Raw genomic sequence first — 25,028 nt, 5'->3', positions numbered from 1 at the left:
AGGGGCCCGTGCACCCGAATGTTTATAGCAGCAATGTCCACAATAGCCAAACTATGGAAAGAACCTAGATGCCCATCAACAGATGAATGGATAAAGAAGATGCAGCATATATACACAATGGAATACTATGCAGCCATCAGAAAAAAAAGAAATCTTGCCATTAGCAACAATGTGGATAGAAGTAGAGGGGTATTATGCTAAGCAAAAGAAGTCAATCAGAGAACGACAATTATAATATGATCTCTCTGATATGAGAAATTTGAGAGACAGGGCAAGGGGTTGCGGGGGCAGGGAGGGAAAAAATGAAATAAGATGGGACCTGGGAATGAGACAAACCATAAAAGACATTTAATCTCAGGAAACAAACTGAAAGTTGCTGGAGGGGGAAGGGAGGGAAGGGATAGGGTTGCTGTGTTATAAACATTGGGGAGGGAATGTGCTATGGTGAGTGCTGTGAATTGTGTAAGACTGATGAGTCACTGATCTGTACCCCTGAAGCAAACAATACATTATATGTTAATTTAAATTTTTTATTTAAATAAAATATAGTTAATTAATTTTTTAAAAGGTAACAGAAGGTTCTATGTTCCAGAATTTAAACTAACTCATTCCCATTGAAAATAATAATAGTTCAATAATTATTGAACTTATTTCCAGGCTAGATTACAAAAGTCTTTACCCATATCATAAGCAAAATGATTCTGAATCGCATCTATGGAAAAATATACTCAGTTTAACCAATAACCAGCTCAGGAAAATGGCTTTTGGAACCTGATGCATTCCTATATTGGGAAGGGCTCAATAGTTTGTTCTTGTTTCCCCACCCCCCACCCCTTGTTCAGTTTATCTATTAATATAATAAAGTCCTTCATTTGCCATGTGAAGACAGTCATTCTTGATTTGGGACTCATTCTTTAGCCCTTGTTGATCGTCATCAGTTAACTGAAGACTCAGGATGAACCTCCCATAAACACTGGCATCCTACATGGGAATTCTGACCCTCCACGCCCTGGATTGGCTCCCTGTGATGGAGAAGCATCCATCAATACCCATCCTGACATTAGCAGAAGGAAGAGGTTGGAGAGAGTAGGTGAAGACATGGAGGACATTGGGATGTTTCTTTCCCGCAGTTATGGAAGGCAAAGAGAGCCTGGAACAAAGCAATGGGCTTTGGGGCAGGGAGATTTGGGTAGGTAAGAGAAGCAGCAGAGGTAAAATCCATAAGGGTTGTCAGCTAATTGCTCATGGAGTGGGATAAGGACCATGAAGAAGGGATGAAGACCTGAAAATCTTCTATCCTCCCCCATGTGCCGGTCCTCCCATCTCCTCTGTGCTCCCACAGGGTCTTCTTCCATTTTCTCTAGGTATGAGTCTTACCCCCAGGCTAGATTATAAATTAGATGAAGACAGGAAACATGTCTGCTTGATCTTTCATTCCCTAGCCTCTAGGTGCAGTACCTAGCACCCAATAGTTCATCATTACAAGTTTTAATGTACCACCCTCCTACCTCACGAGGAAGCCCCACGTGTCTCCCTTTCAGAAACAAGACTAAGGAGAACTCCAAAACACTCCTTTCTTTGGGCTCCTCCTAATCAGTGTACCTCCTTCTCTACCAGCTGTGTGGTCAAGAGCTGCTTGCTTTCCTGGACCGCAAGTACCTCTCTAAAATGAATCAATCCTCTTCAGAATCTACTCCAAAATTTCCAGCAAGTTTTCTTTTCATCCTGCCTCTCACCACTCTACCTCATTCCTCTCTAGTCCCTAAAATCTAGTCTTTTTTTAAAACTCATGTACACATTTTTGCTAGGGAATTTTATCTGTATTCTGGTATATTCTGACGATTAAGTAAACATGGGAGAGAGCATCTCTTTTTTAGGGTGGAATCCTGCACAATACCCTCTTAGTTTTCATATGCCTTCCTTCAAGGCCCTGCTGAAATACTCTTCTGTGCCTCAAAGCCAGTGGGGTTTGAGACTATAGGGTCAGAGACAATAATGGCTGAGTCCAACACAGAGTGGTGTAGCTACCTGTTAACCATTTGGCACCTCACGTTAATCACTTTGATGAATAAATAAGTTTCATTTGCCTGCAAATCCTATTCTTAAGTGGTAATGGAGAGTTCTGTAGCTCATCTTTCCTATCTTCATAAATTTGGACCGGTTTCACCGAAGAGTATTTTCTTAAACACCTTAATTCAACTTAACCCTACCTAAGAAGCTCCCCTATAAGAGACTCTGACAACTTCCTGTCTTTTCATAGGATATTCAAGATCATCTTTCAGGTTAACACCCATGTCTTAACTATTTCACTATTTGAGCTGAGTATCAACAGCAAACATAAAGATTTCCACTGTTTAAGCTTCTTTTAAATTATTTCTGGAAATGTTTGGTAAGTCAGTGCCTTATTCGTAATTGGAATGTTTCCCCCATGACAACTAATTTCATTTGTCATGTTGGCTGGGCTATGGTGCCCATACATGTGGCCAAACATTATTCTGGATGTTTCTGTGAGGGTGTTTTGGATGAGATTAACATTCAGATCAGTGGACTTGGAGTAAAGCAGATTGTCCTCTATGTGTGTGGGCTTCATTCAATCAGTTAAATAAAACAAGAGTGACCACCTCCTCCCCCTAAACAAGGGACAATTCTGCCAGCAGACATTCTTTGGACTTGAACAGCAACAATGGCTCTTCCCTGGGACCCAGCCTGCCAGCCCTATCCTTCCAGAAGATTTTGAACTTGCCTGCCTCCATAATTATGTGAGCCAATTTTAAAAAAGTAAATGTCTTTCTGTATATAATTTACACCTCCTAATGGTTGTGTTTCTGTGGAGAATCCTAAGTAATACACCCTCGTTCACTATCCAGGTCTTTGAGATAGAAGATTCCATCCGGGCAGAGGAGAGTTGTTGGAGAGTCTGATTAAAGATCTATAAAAGGAAAGAAAGAAAGGATCCTCTGGAGGTCTAATCCACTACCAGGCAAATGACATGGGAGAATGAATCCCAGGAAGAACTAAAGGAGAGAAGTAGCTTCTTGTGATAGTATGCCAGAAGCGATCTCAGAAATTACATAGGTCTCTGAGAGGGTATCAATAATCAATACAATTTGATTAATTGACATTAAAATATGTTAAAGTTTTATTCTCATGTTCCATTGTGTATTTTTTGTGTATTACTCTGTGCAGTTATTTCATCCAAAACCACAGGGGTCTAACATAGCACCAAAACCACATTAAAACCATTTGTATGATATTAGTGTTGACATAGTGCTAGGGTATACAGTGTCTACTCTGCTTTTCTATTGTTAATTCCAGTCCTTATTGCTCACGGAAAGCAGTAAAGCTTTCCTTTTCTCAACTGTCCCATAGAGATATGCCTAGTTTATGCAATGAATGGGTTTTTGCAAAGGTATGTATGTGATGCATACCTTTGTAAATTGCTTTATATTTTGAAGACACATTAGAGGAATTGGCTATTTCACTTGATCTTAGCCAAAGAAACTTTTCAAGTATCTCATTTCTTAATGTCATAAGTCATGCTGATTCAAGACCATGACATCTCCCTGATGTAACTTATGAAGTTCTATTTTTTGCTTTAGAGGTTTAATTAATGTTAAAATAAAACTATACCTAATAACATTCATTTGCCTGAAAGAGTTTTTGTAGAATGCCTAAACTACCAGAAAGTAGTTTAATGTCTCAAATAAATGCCAAGTTGTTCAAATCGCACTGATCGACAACTTCGTTAGGTATAAATGTCACTATTATCCCTACTGTCCTGCATTTTTTTAGGAAGAAAACATTCACACGGTGAAGGGAATCAGAATCTACTTTTATGTCCCTAGAGTTATAAACATTTGTATCAAAATATTTACATTTATAGTATATGAAATATCAATCTATTAAAGGAGAAGCCAAATACAGTACTAGAACAACCCACCAATGTAATGCAAATTACATGAGACATAAATGTCACAGAAATAAAGTAAAAGACAAGGGAATACATGGTTCACTCCAGTCATAGTTTGACTTTTCAACATAATGCGAGTATCTCTTTTGAGTATATCTGATATGTAAGTATGCTTCTGCACATAAGACAGCCTTCTATAATCATGTGATAATTAAATCATATTTAAAAGTTCATCATTCCACAGTTCTTGCTTGCCATCTCTCTACTCCCAGCCCATGTAATCTGGTGGCCTCAATATTCCCTTAACCAGAATGAACATAGAGCAATATATTTAGTCATAGTCCTTTTACATAAATACCAGCAATCATGGCATGACAACTCCCCAGAAAGGAAAAGTGTGTAAGAAATGGGATAAGGAGAGAGGTGGGAGAAGGAAAAGTAGGCAAGATGTCTCACATTCCCCCTGGGGTAGATCTTCTCTGGTAATAAAGGAAGTGTCTTCCCAAAATGACCCCTTTAGACAAAATCTGAGATGGCTTGAAATAGCTGCTCCAGGCCAGAGCAATGCCTGCTTCCCCAGGAATAACATACATCCTCTAAGTCCTATATAGAAATGTTCCTACAGCAACAGACAGCTCAATTGCCAACTGACTGGGAACCACAGGAGTTTTTGCTTTTTATTTTTTCTCTTAAAGAAAATATGTGTCTATCACCTATGTTTTTATTTGTCTCGTGGGAATTTTCTAATTTTCCTGGGAATGCAGGCACTCTGTTCTAATCATGACTGAAATCTAATATGCTTAATACTTTACAATTATATAGCACCTTTCCCCCAAGGATCTATTTGGTTTTGGTTTGTGTGTGTTTTACTAAGCTTCCAGAATTTCCCTGCCTCACTTGCAGGATAGACAGGGCCTCTGAAAGGCAATGGCTCCAGCCCATGTCAGAGAGAGAGCTACCACTGAGCATAGGAGTTCTGATCCCCAATGCGTATAATTTTTTGTTTTTAGGAGAAACGTCCTCCAAAGTTATAATCTAGAGGGAGAGTAATAAATCATGTTACAAGGAACCATGTCCATCTCTCTCCCAATATATGCTTAAAAGAAACACTGATCGCATGAACAGGGGATCCTAAAAACAACCCTACTATAGCACTGTCACAAGACTGCCCCTTGGTCTCATTATTTGCATGGTGCTTTCACCACAGAACTGATCATGAGTGGCTACAGAAATGCCAAAAGAGCTGCTTTGGCTTTAAGCAAGAGGCCTAGCAAAGTCCACAACAAGAGTTCTCTGTGAGGGACAGCTGCGTGAGGTCCAGTCTGGGTTCTGACCAGCCTCCAGGCCTTCCCCTGGGAAAAGTCCTCTTTCTTGGTTTAACTCACCCACCAATTTGGCCTTAGGACTCTATGTCTTTCTCCCATTTCATCACAAATACCACTGAGTTCCACAGAGTTAAATATCTGTTCTAAAGAGGGCTAATGGCTCACAGGCCAAAGCCCCCTCCTACAGGCCCTTCAAACTGGAATGTGATGTTCTGCTTTGGGCCAGAAAGGCGGGATGGCTTCCAGGCTTGGCACAGTCAACACAAAAACAAGATCTGTGCTTGCTGGAACTTGTACCGCTATTTTAACTTGATGCAATAGGTCTGAGGACCACAGTGCGAGACCCAGAGTTCAGCCTCAGGAGTGGAGCCAGTGGTGCGGCAGCTGGTGGGTCCCCAGGCAGTGTGTGTAACTAAGAACAGCTGGAGGCCAAGTCTGGTGGCTGGAGAGAGGCTCTCCAGCTGAGAGAGTAGCAGAGAGTAGCCAACTACTCCCTCCCTCGGGCAGGGGCTCCATGGTAGAGAACCTTCCCAGGAATAGTTTGGATTTCCAGCCTCTCCCACCCTCCTTCCCCTCCCCACCCCCCCTTGGGTTTTCCTGCGTGGTATCTTCCACTTCCCTCCCAGATTCAATGGCTTCCTTCTCCCCACCCCCTGCCCCAGGATCCCCATGAACTCCTTTGGCCTTATTTCTTTCTCAGGACTAGGTAGAGCACGCCAATGATGAAGCTAAAGCAGAAGCAGATCCAGGTCAGGATGAAGGAGTAGCCATGGTGACTTTTGACGTAGCCGGTCCCATAACCACCGGCGTAATGATGAGTATAGATGGACACTCCGACCATAATACACAACCCTACAAGAGGGGGGAAAAAAAGGCCTCATTTTTTGTTTTTGTTTTTGTTTTGTTTCCTATTAAAACCAAGAAAAAAATTGTGTAACTTTTAAAAGATTCAATTTCCCTCATAGTAAAAGGAAATTTCACTGGGAAAATAAAATCTGACTGTTTAGCCCCATAGGATAGTTCTATTGATTGGCCTTGAACCAACCTTGATGGTTGTGTTGATAAAACTAGAGGTGTTTGGGCTCCCATAGCCACACCGGTTTCTGTAGCTACAAGTGCGAACTGTAGCTACAAGTGCGAAGTAAAACAGAGAACTTCCCATCCACCACCCAGCTTTTCCTTCTAGACCCCAGCCTATGTAGGCGGGCTGCCCAGGGTGTGAAACGACACAGCCTTTCACCCAGTTGTGGGTCTTGGGGAAGACCACAGAAGGATGAGAACAGGAACTCCAGCCCGTACTATGGCAGTGGCTTTGTCTAAGGACACCCACCTCCCTGCCCTCAAGAGTCTCCTATACAAGGGCATGCAATGGGTGTGGCCCGGCCACTTGGTCGCCCCACCCCCACCCCCCAGGAGCACTAGGTTTAAATAGGGCAGCATGTTTAAAGCACGGGACAGTACTCATTCCAAGCTCCAGCAGGGGTTCTCAAAAAGAGAACAAACAAGCAGAGGAGAAAATTGTCCAGTGCAGCCTCACTGAGCTGGGTGCTCCTCTGTCCAAAGTGCCAGGAATGCCCATGGTAAGGCCGCCATACACAGGAGCCCGCCCCTAGGATACTCACAGCACACTAGCATGGTGGCCCCGGAAAGGAAGAAGCGGTTTCCCTTCTCCATGGTGAAGAGCTGGAACACAAAGACCACGAGGGAGATGACAGAGAAGATGATGGAGAGGATCATGAAGGCCTGCACCGCCTTGAGGGCATCTGTGGACACAGGAAGAGGAGAAGAAGGGTATTAGGCTAAGTGGTCCCGGGCAGGGTGCACGTTTCCCTGACCACCCGAATGTCAGTACTGAACACAGTCCCCTAAGACATACCTTCACTGGCATATGATAGCACATTATCACAGCCACCAATGGTACAGTTTTTCCAAAGACCGACGGATCCATGTCTATCATCGGAAACCACCCAGACCTGAAACCAAAAGGAAACAAGCAATGGTTGAAAAGCTGACCCTTTGCTTTGAAAGGAAAAGAAATAGCAACTCAGATTTGGGTCAGGATCGAATCTTCAGCAACACCCCACACTGAGCCTCAAATAAGGCTAAGCACCCCACCTTTTTGTGGAAATGAGGTCTGACTAAAACAAAAGCCACAGAGGTCCCAAGAGAAAAGGTGGAAGATTGTGTGACTGAAGAAAAATCACAGTTTCTCTGGGCTTCACATTCCTCCTTACTGAACAACAACAAAAAGGAAGTAATTAAATCATAGTGGTTTAAAATTCTGAGGTTCTAAAAAGCAGAAACAGAATGAGCAATTGTTGTTAAGTATGTACCATCCATTTGCTATCTCAAGACCGTTTTAGGGGCGCCTGGGTGGCCCAGTTGGTTAAGCGTCGGCCTTCTACTCAGGTCATGATCTAGGGGTCCTGGGATCCAGCCCCACAGGGGGCTCTCTGCTCAGCGGGGAGTCTGCTCCTCTCTCTCCTTCTGCCCCTCCCCCCTGCTCATGCTTACTCTGTCTCTCTGTCTCTCAAATAAATAAATAAAATCTTTTTAAAAAGACCGTTTCGGGGCGCCTGGGTGGCTCAGTGGGTTAAAGCCTCTACCTTCCGCTCAGGTCATGATCCCAGGGTCCTGGGATGGAGCCCTATATCAGGCTCTCTGCTCAGCAGGGAGCCTGCTTCCCCCTCGCTCTCTGCCTGCCTCTCTGCCTACTTGTGATCTCTGTCTGTCAAATAAATAAACAAAATCTTAAAAAAAGAAGAAGCCACTTCCATCTAAACGGAAGGACGTGGGGGCCCCTGAACGTAGAAGAGTGACCAACATGTATTCCCCAAGGCTTGCTGTGGTGCCAATGTGCCTTCCCACCCTGCCCAACAAAAATACTTACTCTTCCGGAAGACAAGCACCCAGAACACCCGTTAGAATGAGCACTGCTGGAAGGACAGGGCCCAGGATGTGTGATCACCTGCTCTTGATTCAATAAACAACGGTATGCCAAGCCCAGTACTAGGGGCTGATAATTCAGATACTCAGCCCTCTGGGAACCACTGATGCAGTGTGAAGTCACTGACCAGGCTTGTTACCCTGAGAGCCCAGGGGGTTGGGGCCCCGAATGGCTGACCTGCAGTCTGGAGGAGGGCTCACGGGCACCCTTGCTCGTGCGGACCACACCCACCAACTGCAGCAAAACTCTTTTATTTGAACCTCAAAACCCATTTGTCCTGTAACTGAAACAGGGACCCAAACAGATTCTGGAGCCACCGTTTGCCGCCCTATGATGGGTGGCCTTGATTTTTGCGGGCCAGGATCGGTCTTGTCTCTTTCCGAGAAAAGCACAATAAAAGCTACTCTGATGCTACAAATGGCCGCTAGAGGTCAGAGTAGCCCAAGCTTCAGAGAAAAACATTTTTGCATTGTTTTGCTAGAGTGAGTGAATTCCGTGCAACCAGGTTAATCTGGCACAGTTCCACCTTCACACGCTCCTGTCGGCTCAGAATTCGAGCGTGTCCATCTGGCAACCAAAGCTTCTCCTCGTCCCTCTCCCCTCCATCCTTCTAATCAGGGTTCCCAGAAGGAAAGGAAGCTCTGCTCTCGCCCCGGGGGAGGGTGGTGGGTTGGTGCCGACCACCGTTCGGCCAGAACAAAGCCTCTCCCTCTCACCGAGGCATCCTGGCTAGCACCCCTGCTTGGAATGCACCCCTCTGCTCCTTCCGCGATTCATCCTCCGCCAAGAAACCCGCCCATCTACCCATCCCCCTCAGCTCCACCTCGGAGAAGGTTCTGCCAGAGACTGAAGAAGCCTCATTGTCTTCTCCAGCCCCTTGCCACCTCCAGCCCTGGCGGGATCCCTTTGGTAGACACCGGCTTTTCTCCTCCTGCTACTTCATTGTTTGAAGTGCCAGTGGGTGTTGGGGTTCTTTTTTTGGTTTTTTGGTTTTTGGGGTGTTTTTTTCCCCCCACGACTAAACTGCATATTCCCGAGGGGCAGGGATTGTGGCTCAAACTTCTTTTGTAGTAACTTATGTAAATATTCAGATAACTTCTGGGTGAATGAATGAACAAAAGAACGTATTACTCACGTTGGCAATGGTGCTGACAAATAACATGATGCAAGTGGCGATGTGGACCACAAAGATACTAGCCAGTAATACCAACATCTTGGCTTCTTGATGCCTCGAAGAGCAACGAGAGTTCTGAAAAGAAAAAAGATGGGGGGGGGGGATGGGGGGCGAGGTTACTGTTAGATTCAATCACAACATTCAGCGTTCCCACATGTGTGGACTCTGCTAAAATCAGGAGGAGCTGCAATAAAAACCATCACAATTTCATTATAAATTCCTGAAAACATGTTGTTAACCTAGTTTCCTACATGCCTATTCGTCTATTTACATATACCTAAATATAAACATAATTCTGCTTCTCAAATATCTATATACTCACCTCTCTAATAAAGCCCGTTTCTGGGGGAAAAAAAAAAAAAAAAACTTTATCACCGTCAATGTTTTATTTTGTTTGTGTTTTAAGAACCAAAATAAGACTTTAATTTTTTTTTAAAGGTCTTTTCACAGCTATCATTTCCAAGTCTCTGTGCAACGATGTCATATAAGTTTCCGTTTTCCACTAGCGAAGTGTCCATGGCTCTGTCAAACTGTTCGCCCAGAGATATTAATAGAAGTGGATCCCTTCTGCCCAACAGCAGCTTTTACTCGATGCCCATAGACTGAATAGGCTACTAATTTGCTCCCGGGTGAGATACAAAATGTAAAAGCCGTAACTTCCGTTATTATAATGCTGCTTGGCAGTCAATAATTATAACAACCTAATTACAGTGTAATGGTCTGATCACCTACTGACTGAATATTTCAGGTTTTTATTGATGTACCTGAGCCTTTGGGCTGTGTCTGCCTCATAGTATGGACTCTGCTATTATTGGTCTAAGGCATAATGCCGTATTTCCTTTGATGCAGTATGCCGGTTCTGGGGCTTTAGAAGTATGCAGACGGAAACATCACTAAATGAGCCTTCTATTTGTGCATGACATTGACACACCATTCAACCCTGCAGGACGCGGTGGAGAAGATAGGCAAATGCACAAATCACATGGTGGGAGGATTGGGAACAAATACAGATTAAAAATGGGCTTAGGTAAACCACACTGTTCAGCCATCATCTCAGCAGAGAAGAAGGGAGCCCACTGATCATAAAAGAAATCATAAAAAAGAGAGTTCACGGATCATAAAGTGTGAAGGATGCACATGGGAGTGGGTATTCTGATTTATGTAGCTGCAGAGGGAGGGCTCCATTCTCGTGCTCAAGATGCAATGCAGTCTCAAAGGACTTCAAAAGGAAAGAGCTGGAGGTTATTCACACCAGGGTGGATGTGTGGATGCCCCCCCACCTAGGGAGGAGATGGCTGGGCACATCCTGCAATTGTCCCCCTTTTCTCTCACACTCAACCTAATTTAATTGAAGCTTTGAGCCTGCTCGAGCTACTTTCCTATTGTCCTGGGTACTTAGTGGCCAGCACTGATGCTATGGTCTCAACACTTCAAGTGCCTTTTATCTCCTCTTACTTTCCACATCAGGTACTCAATATCTAGAATGTTCATTAAAAAAAAAAAAAATCTAGTGGCACCTGGGTGGCTCAAAGGGTTAAGCCTCTGCCTTCAGCTCAGGTCATGATCTCGGGGTCCTCCGATCAAGCCCCGCATCAGGCTCTCTGCTCAGCGGAGAGACTGCTTTCCCCTCCCCTTCTGCTGCCTCTCTGCCTGCTTGTGATCTGTTAAATAAATAAATAAAATCTTCAAAAAAATATCCAGAATGTTCTAATGTACACAAAGGGGCCTTGCTCTTTACAGGTCAGGAATGACAGGCACACTGCGGCTTCCACCGTGCATTCCAACCTTCTCCAACAACCCCTGCCTCCTTTCCCAGTCCCAGCGTTTCCCTCCAACCCAGGCTGCTTTGTAGGGATTTGTCCAACTTCACTGTGAATGACAAAAATCATGGAGTTTATCCTGCCGCCTCAGGAGAGAGCTTGGAGATTTCATGCCTGCTGTGAATAATCTCCCCACACATTCAAATTCATATTTGTTTTCCGAGGGTTCACGCATACCTCCACGATTTTCTGCTTGACTTTAATGCACTGGGAAAAAGAGGTTTATGAATTGAACAGGTTGAGTTAGAATCACCTAGTCATGTCCTTCTGTTCTCTCTGTCCTCCTATATAAAATGGGGGCCATAATGCCCATCACATAGGAAAATAAGAGGGTTATGAACCCTGTTTATGAAACTAGCAATGTCCACCACATGGCAGATACTAATGGGGCTGCTTTGGCTGCTGCTTTATCAGCACTACTATTAGTAACCTGTGAAACTGAGAGTAGCTGTTACCAACATAGCACGTCAGTTAGTCACCGGGCTACCCCATGTTAAGTACAAGTAATGGGATATCTGCTGTGTTCTTCACCGGGCAGTGTATATAAACCATTTTGGATCTCCTAGAAATTGCCGTTATGCCTAATCCTTGCCCTGTGACTGGGGAGACTTCTAAGAACACACCCTCGGGAATGAGAAGGAGAAAGCTCACTCTTTTCATCCCTGTCCTGGCTGTCTTCCCGACACCCCCAACATTCACACCATCACTAGATCCTGATCCTGCCCTTCCTGGGGAAAGGAAGAGGCTGACTGTAGGGAGTTACAAATATTGCATAACAAGTCATATGTTTAATCCAACTTGGGCTCTATAAATGTCGTTTTTATTCCTTTGGCTTCTAACTGACAAACATCCTCCTAACAGAGGGAAGTGATTGAGGGGCCCAGAATAGAATACAATACGCAAAGTGAGGCCTTTTAAATGAGGTGGGGAAAATGCTGTGAGTTCCCTCCCTTACCTGCTGCTGGGAATTCAGCAGCACTTTCTGTCTCCTTGGGTTGCTATGTAACCCTGCAGAGGAAGTCTCACATTGCTTTGGTCTCTGCTCATCCTCTCCGTTTCGATGACTGGATCATTATTGCCTTCCACACACCATCTTCCTACTGGACCTCACTTTGAGCCATCCACGGCACCCCCCATCTCTGGATCTCACTCCTGACCTAAAGGGTAATGGCCTTAGGAATGAGAGGTTCTATAGTGCCCTGCTGTGTAGTGTCCCCTGTTTTTCAGGGCCTGGCGCTTCCCCATGTCTATTGCATGTGCTCTGCTATTACGTCCTGGCCACTTATCCTTCCGACCGGTTGTCTGCAGAGGCTCTCTTTGCCTGACATGAGCAGTGTTTGGTCCCTGGCCTGAACATGGTGCATTTTAACTAGGTGTGCTCTGGTCTGCTTATGAAATGAGACCCACTGCCACTGCCGCAGGAACCAAGACGGGATCTCACTCCTGATCTAAGCCAAAGCCCCACCGGATCATTATTCCCCTGTCTGGGGCAGGCTGGAGGAATGGGTGAGGTTATAAAGCAAAGAAGTGACTCTCTTTCGTCTCAGATTCCTGTGATTGGGACACGTCTGTCCACCAAGGAAAGGAACAGAATGTCTTAGATTAGCTGGCGCTCTTAGTGTACAGAACGCGTAATTCCCTCTGCCTTTGGCCGAGGCACCCCACTAGAAGTAGGGGCTATTTAACTGGAGTTAGCTCATAATGCATCTACTTTCTCCATCTTTTCACTGCCCTTCATTTGTCAGGTTCCATTAGTGTCACCTATTGTCAGCTTAGACGGGCTTCCATTGTTTTCAGTGGGCCCCCAACATATCTGGAAACAGAACAAACTATTCTCTTCCATTTCTGACCTGGATTATCCCCCGTTACCCAGTCCCTATGCTAGAGAGCCCCCCAGCAGAGAAACCCTCAGCCAAATGTAGGGTATAAGGGCAGATCTTGATATCCTTATAGACAACCATGAGAGCTACCCAGTGCGTGAATGTCTGGAGATCTACCCAATAGCAGAGCATAATGGGAATAATAACAGAAGGTCTCGGGCTCTTGAAACTTCCACCCACCCACTACTTGCAGTGTAGCTTGCAGGGGGACTGATTCCTTACCCTGGTGTATATCTTGTGTCATAAAAAAGCACTGAAAAGAGACCATTTCTGAATATCCATATCATTGGAGGTATTGGCTGCTACAACTTTCTTTCTTGGCAATTTGTTTCACTAAAACAGTAATTGGCTTCTTCCTCACATCGCTCTAAAATGTTCTTGAGAGCACCCTCCAGTGAGGCCCTTAGTCCCAGCTGGGCAGCTCACACCAGAGAGTACAAAATAACAGCATTGCAATCTTAGACAATTAGGTGCCATGCCTGCCCCTCAGAGCATTTGGTGCACTGGGCGGTCCCAAAGTTTGTTAGCTGGTTGCTGGGAACTTGGGAACTCCCATAACATTACATATGGTACCTGAACTCTCAGACCCAAGCCCACAGAGCTAGGCCAATCACAGTGTTCTCGAAGGATAGGACATCCACTGACTGTTCTATGTGAGGTGCTGGGAACACATTTCTCCACCCATCACTGTAAGCAGAGTAGGACATCTGGGAATTGGGGTACTCAGGGCTATCATGGCATTGAGTGCAAAGCTGAGAAAAGTATGGGAAGCATGAATGTTGACTCTAGAGAGAAGTTGAGTGTTAAGAGAAAAGGAAGTAAGAGATTTAGAGCCACACATCAGCTCTCTAATATCCCTTTTCTGTTGTTCTTTCTTCCAAACGGGCAGGCCAGCCAGCTTCCTTCCACCACCACCATCTTTTTCTGTTGACCATCCTTCCCCTTTTCTTCTCCACTGCCCAGCCCACAGAGGAGCTGCAGTCTCTTTAAGCTCCTAGTCCCGATGCAAACCTCACAGCCACTAACTATTCTAGATTTGGATTAAGTTCTTTGCTAAAAGAAAATTATTACAGTTAGTGGAAATGACCTTGAGAATTACAAGTGCTGATGACTGGAGGAATAAATGACTAATTAATGTGGGGTGGGGGTCGGGGAGATTACTGTCCTCTCTAGTTGTCTCCATTCTCTTAAATCTTTATTGGTTTCTTGCCTTCCTCTTGTGCCTTCCTTCTCCCCTAAAATATGAAAGAATCAAAGGAACATAACTCTGAGACTACTTTGCATTGCCTCTTTGCCTTTGCTTTTAGGGTGCTCTAGCCACAAGAAATCAATCAGGCCCCTGTGAACACCTTTTCTTTTCTGATGAGTACCTAATACTGCAGAGACTTTGAGGATAATTGACTTCTGAAGATGCAGTAGGGGAGTTTAGATATTCGTAATTTGGATCCATGGTTATTAAGCTAGGGTCAGATAACTGCTTCCTGCTATGGAGTATGCGTATTTATTCAACCCTTGGCCTCAGAGTCTGGGGGAAACAGTTCTTTAAGGGTGGTCTAAGTTACAGTAATTGGGAACAATACAACAGAACAGAACAATCAAAAACCCCTCTTCTCCAGCAAAGGAAATGGTGGAAATCCTGGGCTTGACTCACTGAAGAACTAGCCTGAACCTGGGCGTGTAACATAATCAGAAACTGGGGTGGAGGGTGGGGAGGGCAGGGGCTGCCTGAGCAGAGGGGAGTCTCGCAGAGCTCAAATGTCCATGAATCATTTGCGAGTGGGTGAGATTCTCTCAGACAAAGGCACAGTGGAGGCATCTTCTACCAGATGGTGCAAGAACGCTCTCTGAGAGCATGTGAATCGGCTGGCTAGCTAGAAGATGGTTTAGTCATTTTCCTGACCGCCTTGGATAACCCCGTCTTCTCTGGGGAGAAGACAGTACTAATGGTCAGCTGCCAAACCCCCCATCTCTCCTTCCTCTCATCCCAGTTTTATTGCCCAGAGCAAGTCAGGTCATGAGATCTTCCTCCAGTATCTACCCCGCATCTATTCCTTACTTCCTGCTCATGTTGTCCTTGCCCGGTTCAGATCCTAGCCTGGACCACAGCGTCAGGCCCTAGCATGATCCTCCTTCCGAGCTCCTCCCTCTCTGACATATCCCCCGCACCACTGCATTATCCGACCTTATTACTCCTCTGCTCAAAATCCTCCAAACACCTCACCACCCCTCCCACTCATCACTGAGAAAGAGGCTCCAAACACCTTACTCTGGCCCTGGAAATCCTGAGAATATGGTCTCCAAAGAAAAAGCCCTGTTTTTAAAATGCCCTTCTTCCAGGAACTACCTATCGAACGTTTTTCAAAAAAGCTCAAATCCTGCCTCCTCTAGGAAGCCTTCCCAACCTACACAGTTCAGAAGTACTCATTTTCCCCACCACGCTCTAGTCCTTACATAGCCTTTTATTAAAATCCCTAGTGGCAGCCTGTCTGGTAACAGAATTACTTACAGAATTATTTGGCTCCCCATCTCCTAAAGCTCTGCTTTTCTGAAGGAAGAGTCTTATCTCTGACAGGTACCAAGTAAACTTCCATTCAGTGAGCAAATAAATGTTACTAGGAAGGCAATTTTTTTTCTTACATACATGAACTTTAGTCCTTTCTAATTTTTAGAAGTTACTTATACACTACTATAGCTATGTATTGAGCATCTTACACATGCAAATTCTGTGTTACATATTGCTATATAAATATCTTTGTAAACATATGAATATTTCCTGAGTAACTCTGACATTTGAATATGCAAGGGTATATATGTGTTTGCTGCCTTTTATTTAAGAGGAAATAAGTAGATACAAAGAAAATATCTTACATTTCTAAACACTAACTTTTCCACAGGTTTAACTTTTCTCTTTAAGTTATAGAATCTCTGGACTGAGAAGAGGGGCCTTAAAATTCCTCCCCAATATATGAACCTCAACTACAAACCTACATCACAGAACTATCTGAGCCATGCTTAAACTCCTCCTGTGACAGGGAGCTCACTACTTGCCAAGACGCTCCCATTAGGAAGTCCTTCTGACAACACATCAGAATCTGCTCTTGGCAACTACGACCCCTGATCTTAGTTCTACCCTTAATCTAAAGCGGCCTCTTCAGACCTCTTAATCTAAAGCGGCCTCTTCAGACCTCTTCTAGAACGGCCACCTTTGCAGCAGAGCTCTCAGGCTACCAGAGAACTAGCCAAAGGACACCACCTAAGATCCCCAAAACTCAATCACGTCATAACACAGTCTTCATTTTATTCAACTGTAAACACGATTCTGTCTTTTCATTGATTTATGTTTTCCCAGTTAGGAAATCTCCATCTCTATCTGGAAACTGCAAACCTTGAAGAAAGCTGCCTCACGCCATCTGACCAACGACAGACGTGGTGTTTCCTGCAAGGCACAGAGAAGATGAAAGACAAAGCTGCCCCTGGTCAGATGATCTCCGGGAGTCAGCCCCCACCTCTGTGTCATCTCCCCATCCGGACGCCCAGTGTCTGCCACTTCTCCTTTCTACCCTCTACGCACCAGTATCATTCTGCTTTGGTCGGTTTGTTTTGATGTGTTTGTGTCCCATGGAGGATGATTTGGGTTGGCAAAGTGGACGTCCATTTAACACAAAAGCAGAAAAGGAAACACTCTCTTTTGGGAGCAGTCAGAGAGGATGTATCCGGAGGAGGAAAAGGCTGGGATGAAAAGCAGGTTGAGTGGATGAGACCTTGGATGAGCTCTTCTGGCCTTTGTTATTGTTGTTTTATGTCAGGCGTACTTTCCATTCTAAATATTGTTTTTACGTAGGGGTGGGAGAGGGGAATGTTAATTTCTCCGTGGGAACCATGGGGAGAGAAAGGATCCCAAAGGACCGTTTCCTCTGCCTCTGGATATCTGATGTTTGGTGTGGAAGGAAAGAATTTCAGGTTGTCCCTCAATATACCCACGTTATTCTGGGGCCTGATGTTTTCATGTGCAAGGCAGGTTGTATGACCAGGAGAAACACCAGGAATCGATCCATGCTCCAGGGAAAACAACTATGTTTTCATGGTCTTGGGGGGAAAGGGAGTTCCATTTCCCAAATGTGGTCTGGCCATAATAAGTGAGGGTTCTTCTAGAAAGAGTAGGGTGTGTCTGACACTGGTGTAAAGGGGCACAGACTCTTGCATAGTTAGGGATGAAGAACCAGGGGATCGGGTGGGGTAGCAAGCACGCTATTAAAAAAAAAAAAAAAAGGAAGGAAGGAAGGGAGGGAGGGAGGGAGGATAGAAAGAGGGAGGGAGGAAGGGGGGAGAAAGAATAGAAAAGAGAAGAAAAGAAAAAAGAGAAGAGGGAGGAAGGGAGGGACAGGAGCACCTATTAGACAAAATCTCAAACCAACTTTGCCTCTGAGGAACTGCTGACTCCGGGAAAACCCCTCTCCCTCCAGCTGGTGGCTTCTACAGAGATAGGAGTATACAGTGGTAGAGCATGGGTTCCGGGTTCAAATCCCGATGACACAACTTTTTTTTTTTTTTTTAAGTCAGTGTTGTTGAGGAATACTGGACATATTAAAATTGCCAGATACTTAACGTGTACACGGAGGTGATTTGTTGACTGACTACGACACTTCTTAATTGGGATCTAAAGACCTCAGAGGGCTCGTGTGAGGACTCGTGCCTGACGCAAAAGCTATATAGGGTTGTCGGTTTTCTTTGTGGTACTTGATGCCCAATGAGGCTCGGGCGGCAGAGCGGGGCTGTAAGCTTCTCTGGCCGAATCTGAGGACCAGCGACTGCCGAGGGCAAACGAGGAGCATGAATCTTGTTTTCGCAAACGCTCCTAAGGAGAGTAACCCTTCTCTCTCTCTCTCTCTCTCTCTCTCTCATTTCCCCTTGTCCTCCTTCCCGTCCAAGGAGGGGGTGGATCTGGCAACATCTGCAAAGGCTCGGGCCAGCCCGGGGCGCGTTGCCGGGGCCGGCCCACGCCCCCAGACCGCAGCTGGCCGGGCCCCTGGGCGATGTCCCCCGATGCGGACAGAAGCTGCAGCTGTGTCTCTGCTTCTGACAAAAGAGGAGTGTTTTGGCGACCAGAACGTCTTCAAGGGCGGGGTTGCCCGGACGGTAACTCGGTAACTCGGGTTTGGGACGAAAATCAAGGTGTGGCCCGGCCCCGCGGCGCTGGGGCGGGTCGCCAGTAGGTGGCGGCAACACGCCGTCCCCGGCCCAGCCGGCCGAGCCCGCAGAGCCGCGAGCGACGCCGCCTGCCCCGGAGGCCGGCCAGGGCGCGGGGTGGCCCGCCGGGGGTCTTAGTCTTTTTTTGGTTGGGGGTCGGGGAGCGCTGGGTTCTTTAGGGGTCGAGACGCATCGAGGTGCTTTACTTGGATCCCTGAACAAAGGCAGAAATGTACTTTCCCCAGAGCTCCCAGATTCTGGCTCTGGGGAACCAGAGCCAGAATCCGAACAGAAGCCCACCCTCTCCCCCTTCCAGCATCTTCTCTCTCCCGGATTCGTCGCAGGGTTCGGCAGACGTTCTAGAACTTCTTCCAGAGCTCCTCTTCGCTCTGTTCCTTCCCCCCACCCCCCCAACCCTCCACCCCCGCTCCTGGTTAATCAGAGGGTCAGCCGGGCCCCTCCAAACGGTGCGGACGGGGGCTCCTGCTTCCTGTCCTACCGAGGAGGAGGCCCACCAGCAGAGTCAGCTCTGCGAGGCCCCCCGGAACGCCCACAACCAGAACCCCGCGCTGCGAGCCCTGAGACAGGCTTCCAACATTCCATCCTGGTCCCCGCCCCGCGGCGCCCCGGGTCCCTTCCCCACCAAAGCCACATCCGGCAAAGGGAAGCGGGAACACACCTACCAGCCCAACTCACGGTTTCTGGGGTTGAAAACCTCTCTCCAGTGCCCCAGCCCCAGCCCCCTAGGGAGGGGTCTTTGATTTTTGAATGAAGCCAAAGGACCAAGGGCCTCATTTTGCTCTTATATCTGATCTGACCCTTCTGAAAAGAGGAAAAACGTCAAGGGTGATCACTGCCCTGTTGGCATAAAATACTCAGTGGAAATTCAAATGACACCAAGCCTGTATTGACCCATATTTGTTGCTTGACAGCACCCCCCCCCCACCTTTGAGGGGATAAATAACAGAATATTTGGCCCTAAGGACTGTTCTGAAACAGTTGGGGTGGGTGGTCCCCGGACAAGAAGGTAAGGAAATAAGGGGCACCTAGGTGGTTAAGTTAAGTTTCCGCCTCTTGATCTCAGCTCAGGTCTTGATCTCAGGGTCCTGAGTTCAAGCCCCATGCCGGGCTCTACCCTGGGCATGAAAGAAAAGGAGGAAGCAAATACAAATGGAATCCGCCTCACACTTCTCCCTTGCTCTTTGGCCTTTTCCCTGTCTTTCTCTTTCCACTTCACTCTTTCTCCCTCTTTCTAAAAGCTTTCCTGTGGCGCCTTTCCTCTCCCTCAACACAGAGGCCTAAGGAAATGCGGGCCTTTGCACTTGCTCCCTCCTCACCTCGCCTCCCATTCTTACCCATCCACACCTTCACAGCCACACCCTCCCGCTGAGCTGCAGGATCCCAGATCAGAGGGTGGAGTTCCTTTCCCAAGACCAGCTCTGTTTCTCCCTGAACCTGGTTTGGTTACGGGTTAGTCTCTTGCTCTGGTCAGTGTCTTAACAGGCTTACAGAGATGTTTCATTACTCAAACCTCTTCCCTGTCTTCCCAAGCTGGGTGAATGCTCATTGCTATCTGATGATAAGGCCTCAGGATTCTCAGAGTGGGTAAGCAGATGAGGCTGCCCAGACCCTCAGTCTTCCCTAAAATGCCCTTCAATGCAACACAATGCCTCGTTTAACTTTTCTACCAATTTTTATGGATTACACCATTAGCACGAGCCTAGGGATTTCCAAAACAGGACTATAACATCTTAGAACGCTAGAATTTCAGAGCCACAAGGGGCCTTGGAGACCACCAAGTTCACTTCCCTCAGTCAAGAAGACAGGTAACTTGCCCATAGTTCTAGGGCAGAGTTGGTCTGAGACCACAACCCTCTAGCTCCCTGTTCAGTTACTCCACATCAGCCCTAAGATTCTTGCCCCCACTTTCAACCACTGTGCCTGCGTTTTCAATTTTAAGGACCACATTTGAACCTCATTTGAAGGACCTCATTTGAACCTCAGAGAATTCATAAACAGACTCCAGAACTACAAAAGCTGCCATATCCCTATAAAACCAAAGGCACCAAGAGCAGAGGAGTCCATTTTAGTTCCAAGGAAATGCCCATATCCAAAACAGGGAAGAAAACGCTGACCCAGAGATTTTTAAAAAGGAAGAGAGAGAACAGCAAACTTCACAAGGGCTTGTACTTTTATCTTTGTGCTTCTGTGTCAGTGGATCTCCCAGTTAAATTAAGAGAAATTATTTTTACCCAGTCAGGGCACCTGGGACTGAAGTGTTATAAGAGTGGTCGCACGACGTTTGTGTTTGGGAGGTGAGGTATGGTGAATTCAAGAAAACTAATTGGAACCCTACTTGGGCTCCCTTGATTACTAAATAGCAATTCGGGATCATCTAAGCAGAACCAGAAAGAGTATTGGAAAGGAGAATTTATTTTTTTAAGATTTTATTTATGTATTTGTGAGAGAGAGTGAGAGAGCGAAAGAGTGAGCACAGGCAGGCGGAATGGCAGGCAGAGGCAGAGGGAGAAGCAGGCTTCCCCGCCAAGCAAGGAGCCCAATATGGGACTTGATCCCAAGATGCTGGAATCATGACCCAAGCCGAAGGCAGCTGCTTAACCAACTGAGCCACCCAGGTGTCCCGGAAAGGAGAAATTTATGGTCAGAAAGTTTCAGATCTACACCGGCTGAAGCTGATGAGTTCTTCCCGAGGGCTGACATCCATCTTGCAAGCCAGCAATTAGCCCGGGGTTACAGTGGATTGGCAACTTGTTCCTGTAGTTCTCGTGACAGGTGGTAACAATGTGAAGGTGTGAGCTACAAGAACTATAAACCGAGTTATGGGATCACCGGAACAGGGCTGGGTTAGATGCCTGTGCTTCTGGTTTTGGACTCATTTAACCATGACCTCGTGGGTAGCAACTGGGTGTGTCCTTCTCAGAATGGACATCCAAGAGTCCCAAATATCTCCAAGCTTTTGTGTCAGGCATCCGGTAAGTTAAAGAAGAAACCATATTCATGTGTTTAGAAAATGAAATACCTTAGAATCCCATCATGTGGGTATAGCTGTCTAGATATATAGTTTGAAAGCTTTAAAAATGCTTCCTGTTCTTTTTGAGTCTTAGGTCATAATAACTGTGCCCATCCATCAAGTTTTACCCATGAAATATTAATTAAGGGTTCAATGTTTAGAAGATAAGGGGAACTGGGAAGAGCAACAACGAAAACGGAATAGAGAATTTCTGTGTACCGAGGACTGCAGACCTAAAAACAAAGTATAAAAGTTACAGAGAAGCCAGCTGGGCTGGATTTAAGATTTTCTAATAATTAGAGCTGTCCAACAACACGGGGCGGGGGGGCACGGCATGGAGGTGGGGAGCATGGAGACGCACTCTGAGGTAGGAAGCCCCCCTACTCTGGATATTTTAAGGACATGCAAAATGGCCATCTGTCCAAGGTGGTGTTAAAATAGGATTTCTGCATATGGTGGGAGAATGAATGAATTGATCTTTCAAACTGAGAATCCCTCCCAAACTGAGAATTTGGTGTACAAAATTAAAGATAGAATATATCTTTATACGAAAACATAGAACATATCTAAATATGCCTTGTGCCCTTTTCTGTGACCATTTTTCAGATCTGCTCCCCAGTCAGGCTCTGAGGAGTCTACAGAGTAGCATTTTGCTTCGTCTGAAAGCCTTCTAGGGCTCTGACTGCGCTCTCTCCATTGACCCCAGAGCATCTGGCCTAAATGAAAGGACCCAGAGCCACCCCCTCCCTTCCAGACCAAGCCAAGGGGCTCTGCAACCCCAGGTGGTCTTTATGGAGCCCACTCCCACGGGCACCCCCAGGTCTGGATGGCCGCCTGGAACTGGATGGGGATGGGCCTAAGGGGGTTGCCGGAGGGGAAGCAGGAAGAGTTGGGAAAGTCACAGTCTTCCTGGTCAGTGGAAGGGATGTGCCCTCCGCTCCCTCAGAGATGTGCCCTGTCCTCCTGGGAGGTAGCCAGCCCCTGTTCTGGGATGTAGCCTGCTCTGGGCTGGCCCTTGATGGCCTTCTGCCAACTCCCAGGACAATTTAGTGCCCTCAAACAATGTAAAATCTGGGGGGTCCTCTGACCAGGATGCCAGACCGGATGGCCTGCCGCCCTCCAGACAGCACTCCACCCCCGCCCCATTCTTCAGTCTGTGGCAGAATCCAGTGGGCCTCTGAGGGTGGGAGGGAAAAAATAGCCCTCACATTTCAGGATTTTCAAAGACTTGCAGCTGAAATTCAGAAGAACTCCTGCCTCTAAGGAGCTCCCTCACTCTTTCTTTCTTTTTTTTTTTTTAAGATTTTATTTATTTACTTGACAGAGATCACAAGTAGGCAGAGAGGCAGGCAGAGAGAGAGAGGAGAGCAGGCTCCCCTCTGAGCAGAGAGCCCGATGCGGGACTCGATCCCAGGACCCTGGGATCATGACCTGAGCTGAGGGCAGAGGCTTTTACCCACTGAGCCACCCAGGTGCCCCTCCCTCACTCTTTCTTTTTGGAGGCAGCGGGGAAAGCGGGAATTGGAACGGCATTTTCAAAATTGTCCTCAAGCTCCAGGAAATACCATTTATCATAGTGTATTTTCTCACTTCTAGAACTATAGTGTAATGGGAAATGCTGCACAAAAAATGCAATTCGGATGGTCTACACCCGCAGATTTCTCAGCATTTTCTTTCTGCTGACCGCTGAAGTATTGCCTATAGTTTAAACTTGAACAAGAACTACAAGAAGATTTGTACTAGATTCATGGAACACCATTACTATCGACTCTAATAAAGGTTTCCCTTAATCCACAGCCATGTAATCTGGAAATAATAAACATTTTAAGCAAATGTGGGAGTTCCCTGCATCTTGAAAAGTTTCCCTTGCACTTAGTTAATCATCCCCTCGAGGGCGGTTTTACGAGGCGTCTTGTCTGTGCAATGTACACGGGCTGATTACATTTAAATCTTCTCTTCCAACCAACGGCATTTCTGAAGGAAAAACCTAATTTCATCAGACAAGCTGAATCCTGTCATTTTCCTCGGCTTGTTTACGTAGGGAGAAAATAAAACCAGTCTCTATGTCGAAATGGGCCACACCTCAACCAAAACGCTAACCCAAAACAAAACAAAACAAAACAAAAAGCAAATAGAAATCACCCTTCCTCCTTTCTCTAGATTGACTTTATGATTAGCATGAGTGTTTGCATTTGCACAACCGCATTTTGGAAGAGTGAGAAGATAAATGGTCCAAGACAATCACTGACTTCCATGAGGAAAAATCTCACCAAAAAAATCAGTTTATTATTGCTAAGATGGCATCTTTTCACTCAGCTCTAAAATTTCGAGGGTGGAAGCACAAAGCCATTCAACTTTTTTTTTTTTTTTTTTTTTTTTTTTTTAAGCAGGAACAGATGAGGTTCCCCTACCCCACCCTCTCCTCCCTGTTTCCCTCCTGCCTCTTCCCATCCTCTACATCTGGGCAGGAGAGAAGGAGCTCTGGTCTGGATTCCCCATCAGGCTGACTTGCACCAAATGAAACTCTCCCACATTTTAGTTGAAACCCCCCTCCCCCCCTCTCTGTTTTCTTTAAAAAGCCCCACCCCCTCCTCCCACCTTGAAGGGAGAAGTAAAACTGATATTTAAACAAAAGTGAATGAAAAAGCTGAAAGACCTTTTTGTCTAAGCAACAGCAAAAGTGAACTAAAAAGCACCTATCGATCCATCATCCAAAAAAGATCAGCAAACGATGGACAAGAGAGACAACTTAAACCCTGAATGCATCTGAATCAAAACGGCCAACCTGGAAAACATCTGGCAAGTCCTTTCAAAGGTATGCAGTGTTTCCTCCGTGAAGAATCCCTTATCCCGGTGTGTTCCAAAGTCCTTGCTCCCTGCTCCCAAGCCAGAAACCAGTAACTGCAAAACGTAATCACGGCCCAGGCCCGCCGATTTCCCCGGGGCTCCCAACTCCCCCTGTCAAAAGGCATTTTCCTCGAAACTCACAGAAAAAGTGATCTGGGTATCCACTTGTAGCCAGAAGTTTCAAGAATTCAATCCAGAGGATTACAGGAAGAAAAAGCACAAGAAAAAAATAAAAAAGCAAGACTTAGATGACAAGGTCAGGAGAAGGAGAACAGAGAAGGAAAGAGAAAGTTCGCTGAGCTTCCCAGCGGCGCTGGAAGGTGTCCTACCTGAGGATTCCGGAGACAGAAGCGCCCTGAGTAGCAGGAGCTGGTGGCTGCCCGGTCCGCTCTTCTGGAGGTATGTGACCGCAGTGAGGGGAGGGACCTGCTTCCCGGGGTTATAAGTTTCCAGCGCTGGTGTGCTGGGGTGTGTGATGGGCGGTTTCTTTTCACTCTGTTTTAAAGGAGTTTCTATGAATCAGTCTGACTTAAAAAAAAAAAAAAAAAAAAAAAAAAGATTTGTTGGTAAGTTACGCCCTGCTAGGTTGGCAGCTGGTCAAGAGAGGCTGGGAGTGAGCCATCAATTCAAAGAAGCCTGTTTAGGCTCTCTCTGACTCACACATACAGACCACAGTGGAAAAAGGAGTGACATTGCTTCAAATGAGTAATAGAAGTCACACAAATAGATCTGTTTACCGAAGCCCATTCCTCCTCATCAAAAAAGAGACTTGGTTACCATGGGCAAAGCCAAAACACAAGTTCTCTGTCAGAAGGTTCATCTGGGGAGGGGGACACAAAGGGACACGGCCCTGCCCCCTGAAATCCTAGCTAATCATCCAAGGAGATCCCCATCTGTCCTCCCCCAC

At 46.1% G+C, this 25,028-nt stretch overlaps 2 protein-coding genes across 3 annotated transcripts; both read right to left on the bottom strand.

Annotated features, from left to right (window-relative positions):
• Positions 1–3,192: 3,192 nt before the first annotated feature.
• On the bottom strand, positions 3,193–24,642 carry EMP1 (epithelial membrane protein 1). 2 transcript variants are annotated; one of them, XM_032347389.1, is made up of 6 exons: positions 24,451–24,637; positions 24,263–24,285; positions 9,318–9,431; positions 7,112–7,208; positions 6,858–6,998; positions 3,193–6,087 (listed from the first exon to the last, which is right to left on the bottom strand). In XM_032347389.1, exons 3-6 carry the CDS (start codon positions 9,393–9,395, stop codon positions 5,921–5,923), a joined length of 483 nt encoding a protein of 160 aa, XP_032203280.1. In that variant the 5' UTR covers positions 9,396–9,431; positions 24,263–24,285; positions 24,451–24,637; the 3' UTR covers positions 3,193–5,920. The 2 variants fall into 2 exon arrangements, with proteins under 2 accessions (XP_032203280.1, XP_032203279.1); XM_032347388.1 differs by lacking the exon at positions 24,263–24,285 and having other exon boundaries at positions 24,451–24,642.
• LOC116593487 (translation initiation factor IF-2-like) lies at positions 17,398–20,968 on the bottom strand. Its single transcript, XM_032347760.1, has 3 exons — positions 20,928–20,968; positions 18,382–18,673; positions 17,398–18,344 (listed from the first exon to the last, which is right to left on the bottom strand). Exons 1-3 carry the CDS (start codon positions 20,966–20,968, stop codon positions 17,955–17,957), a joined length of 723 nt encoding a protein of 240 aa, XP_032203651.1. The 3' UTR covers positions 17,398–17,954.
• Positions 24,643–25,028: the final 386 nt, after the last annotated feature.

Source organism: Mustela erminea, chromosome 6 (assembly GCF_009829155.1).
Source record: "Mustela erminea isolate mMusErm1 chromosome 6, mMusErm1.Pri, whole genome shotgun sequence".
Taxonomy (NCBI): domain Eukaryota; kingdom Metazoa; phylum Chordata; class Mammalia; order Carnivora; family Mustelidae; genus Mustela; species Mustela erminea.
This window is presented reverse-complemented; position numbering and strand designations above follow the sequence as displayed.

Bases quoted from the DNA above. Each gene is read 5' to 3' on its own strand.
- EMP1 (XM_032347388.1), bottom strand. From the start codon at position 9,395: ATGTTGGTATTACTGGCTAGTATCTTTGTGGTCCACATCGCCACTTGC. The intron at 7,209-9,317 runs GTGAGTAATACG...TTTTGGTTTCAG, and splicing joins TTGTCAGCACCATTGCCAAC to GTCTGGGTGGTTTCCGATGA. The intron at 6,088-6,857 runs GTGAGTATCCTA...CCCCTCTTGTAG, and splicing joins GGCCACCATGCTAGTGTGCT to GGTTGTGTATTATGGTCGGA.
- LOC116593487 (XM_032347760.1), bottom strand. From the start codon at position 20,968: ATGGATGTCAGCCCTCGGGAAGAACTCATCAGCTTCAGCCG. The intron at 18,674-20,927 runs GTGTAGATCTGA...CTGATTAACCAG, and splicing joins GAACTCATCAGCTTCAGCCG to GAGCGGGGGTGGAGGGTTGG. The intron at 18,345-18,381 runs CTAAGACCCCCG...CGCCCTGGCCGG, and splicing joins GACCCCCAACCAAAAAAAGA to CCTCCGGGGCAGGCGGCGTC.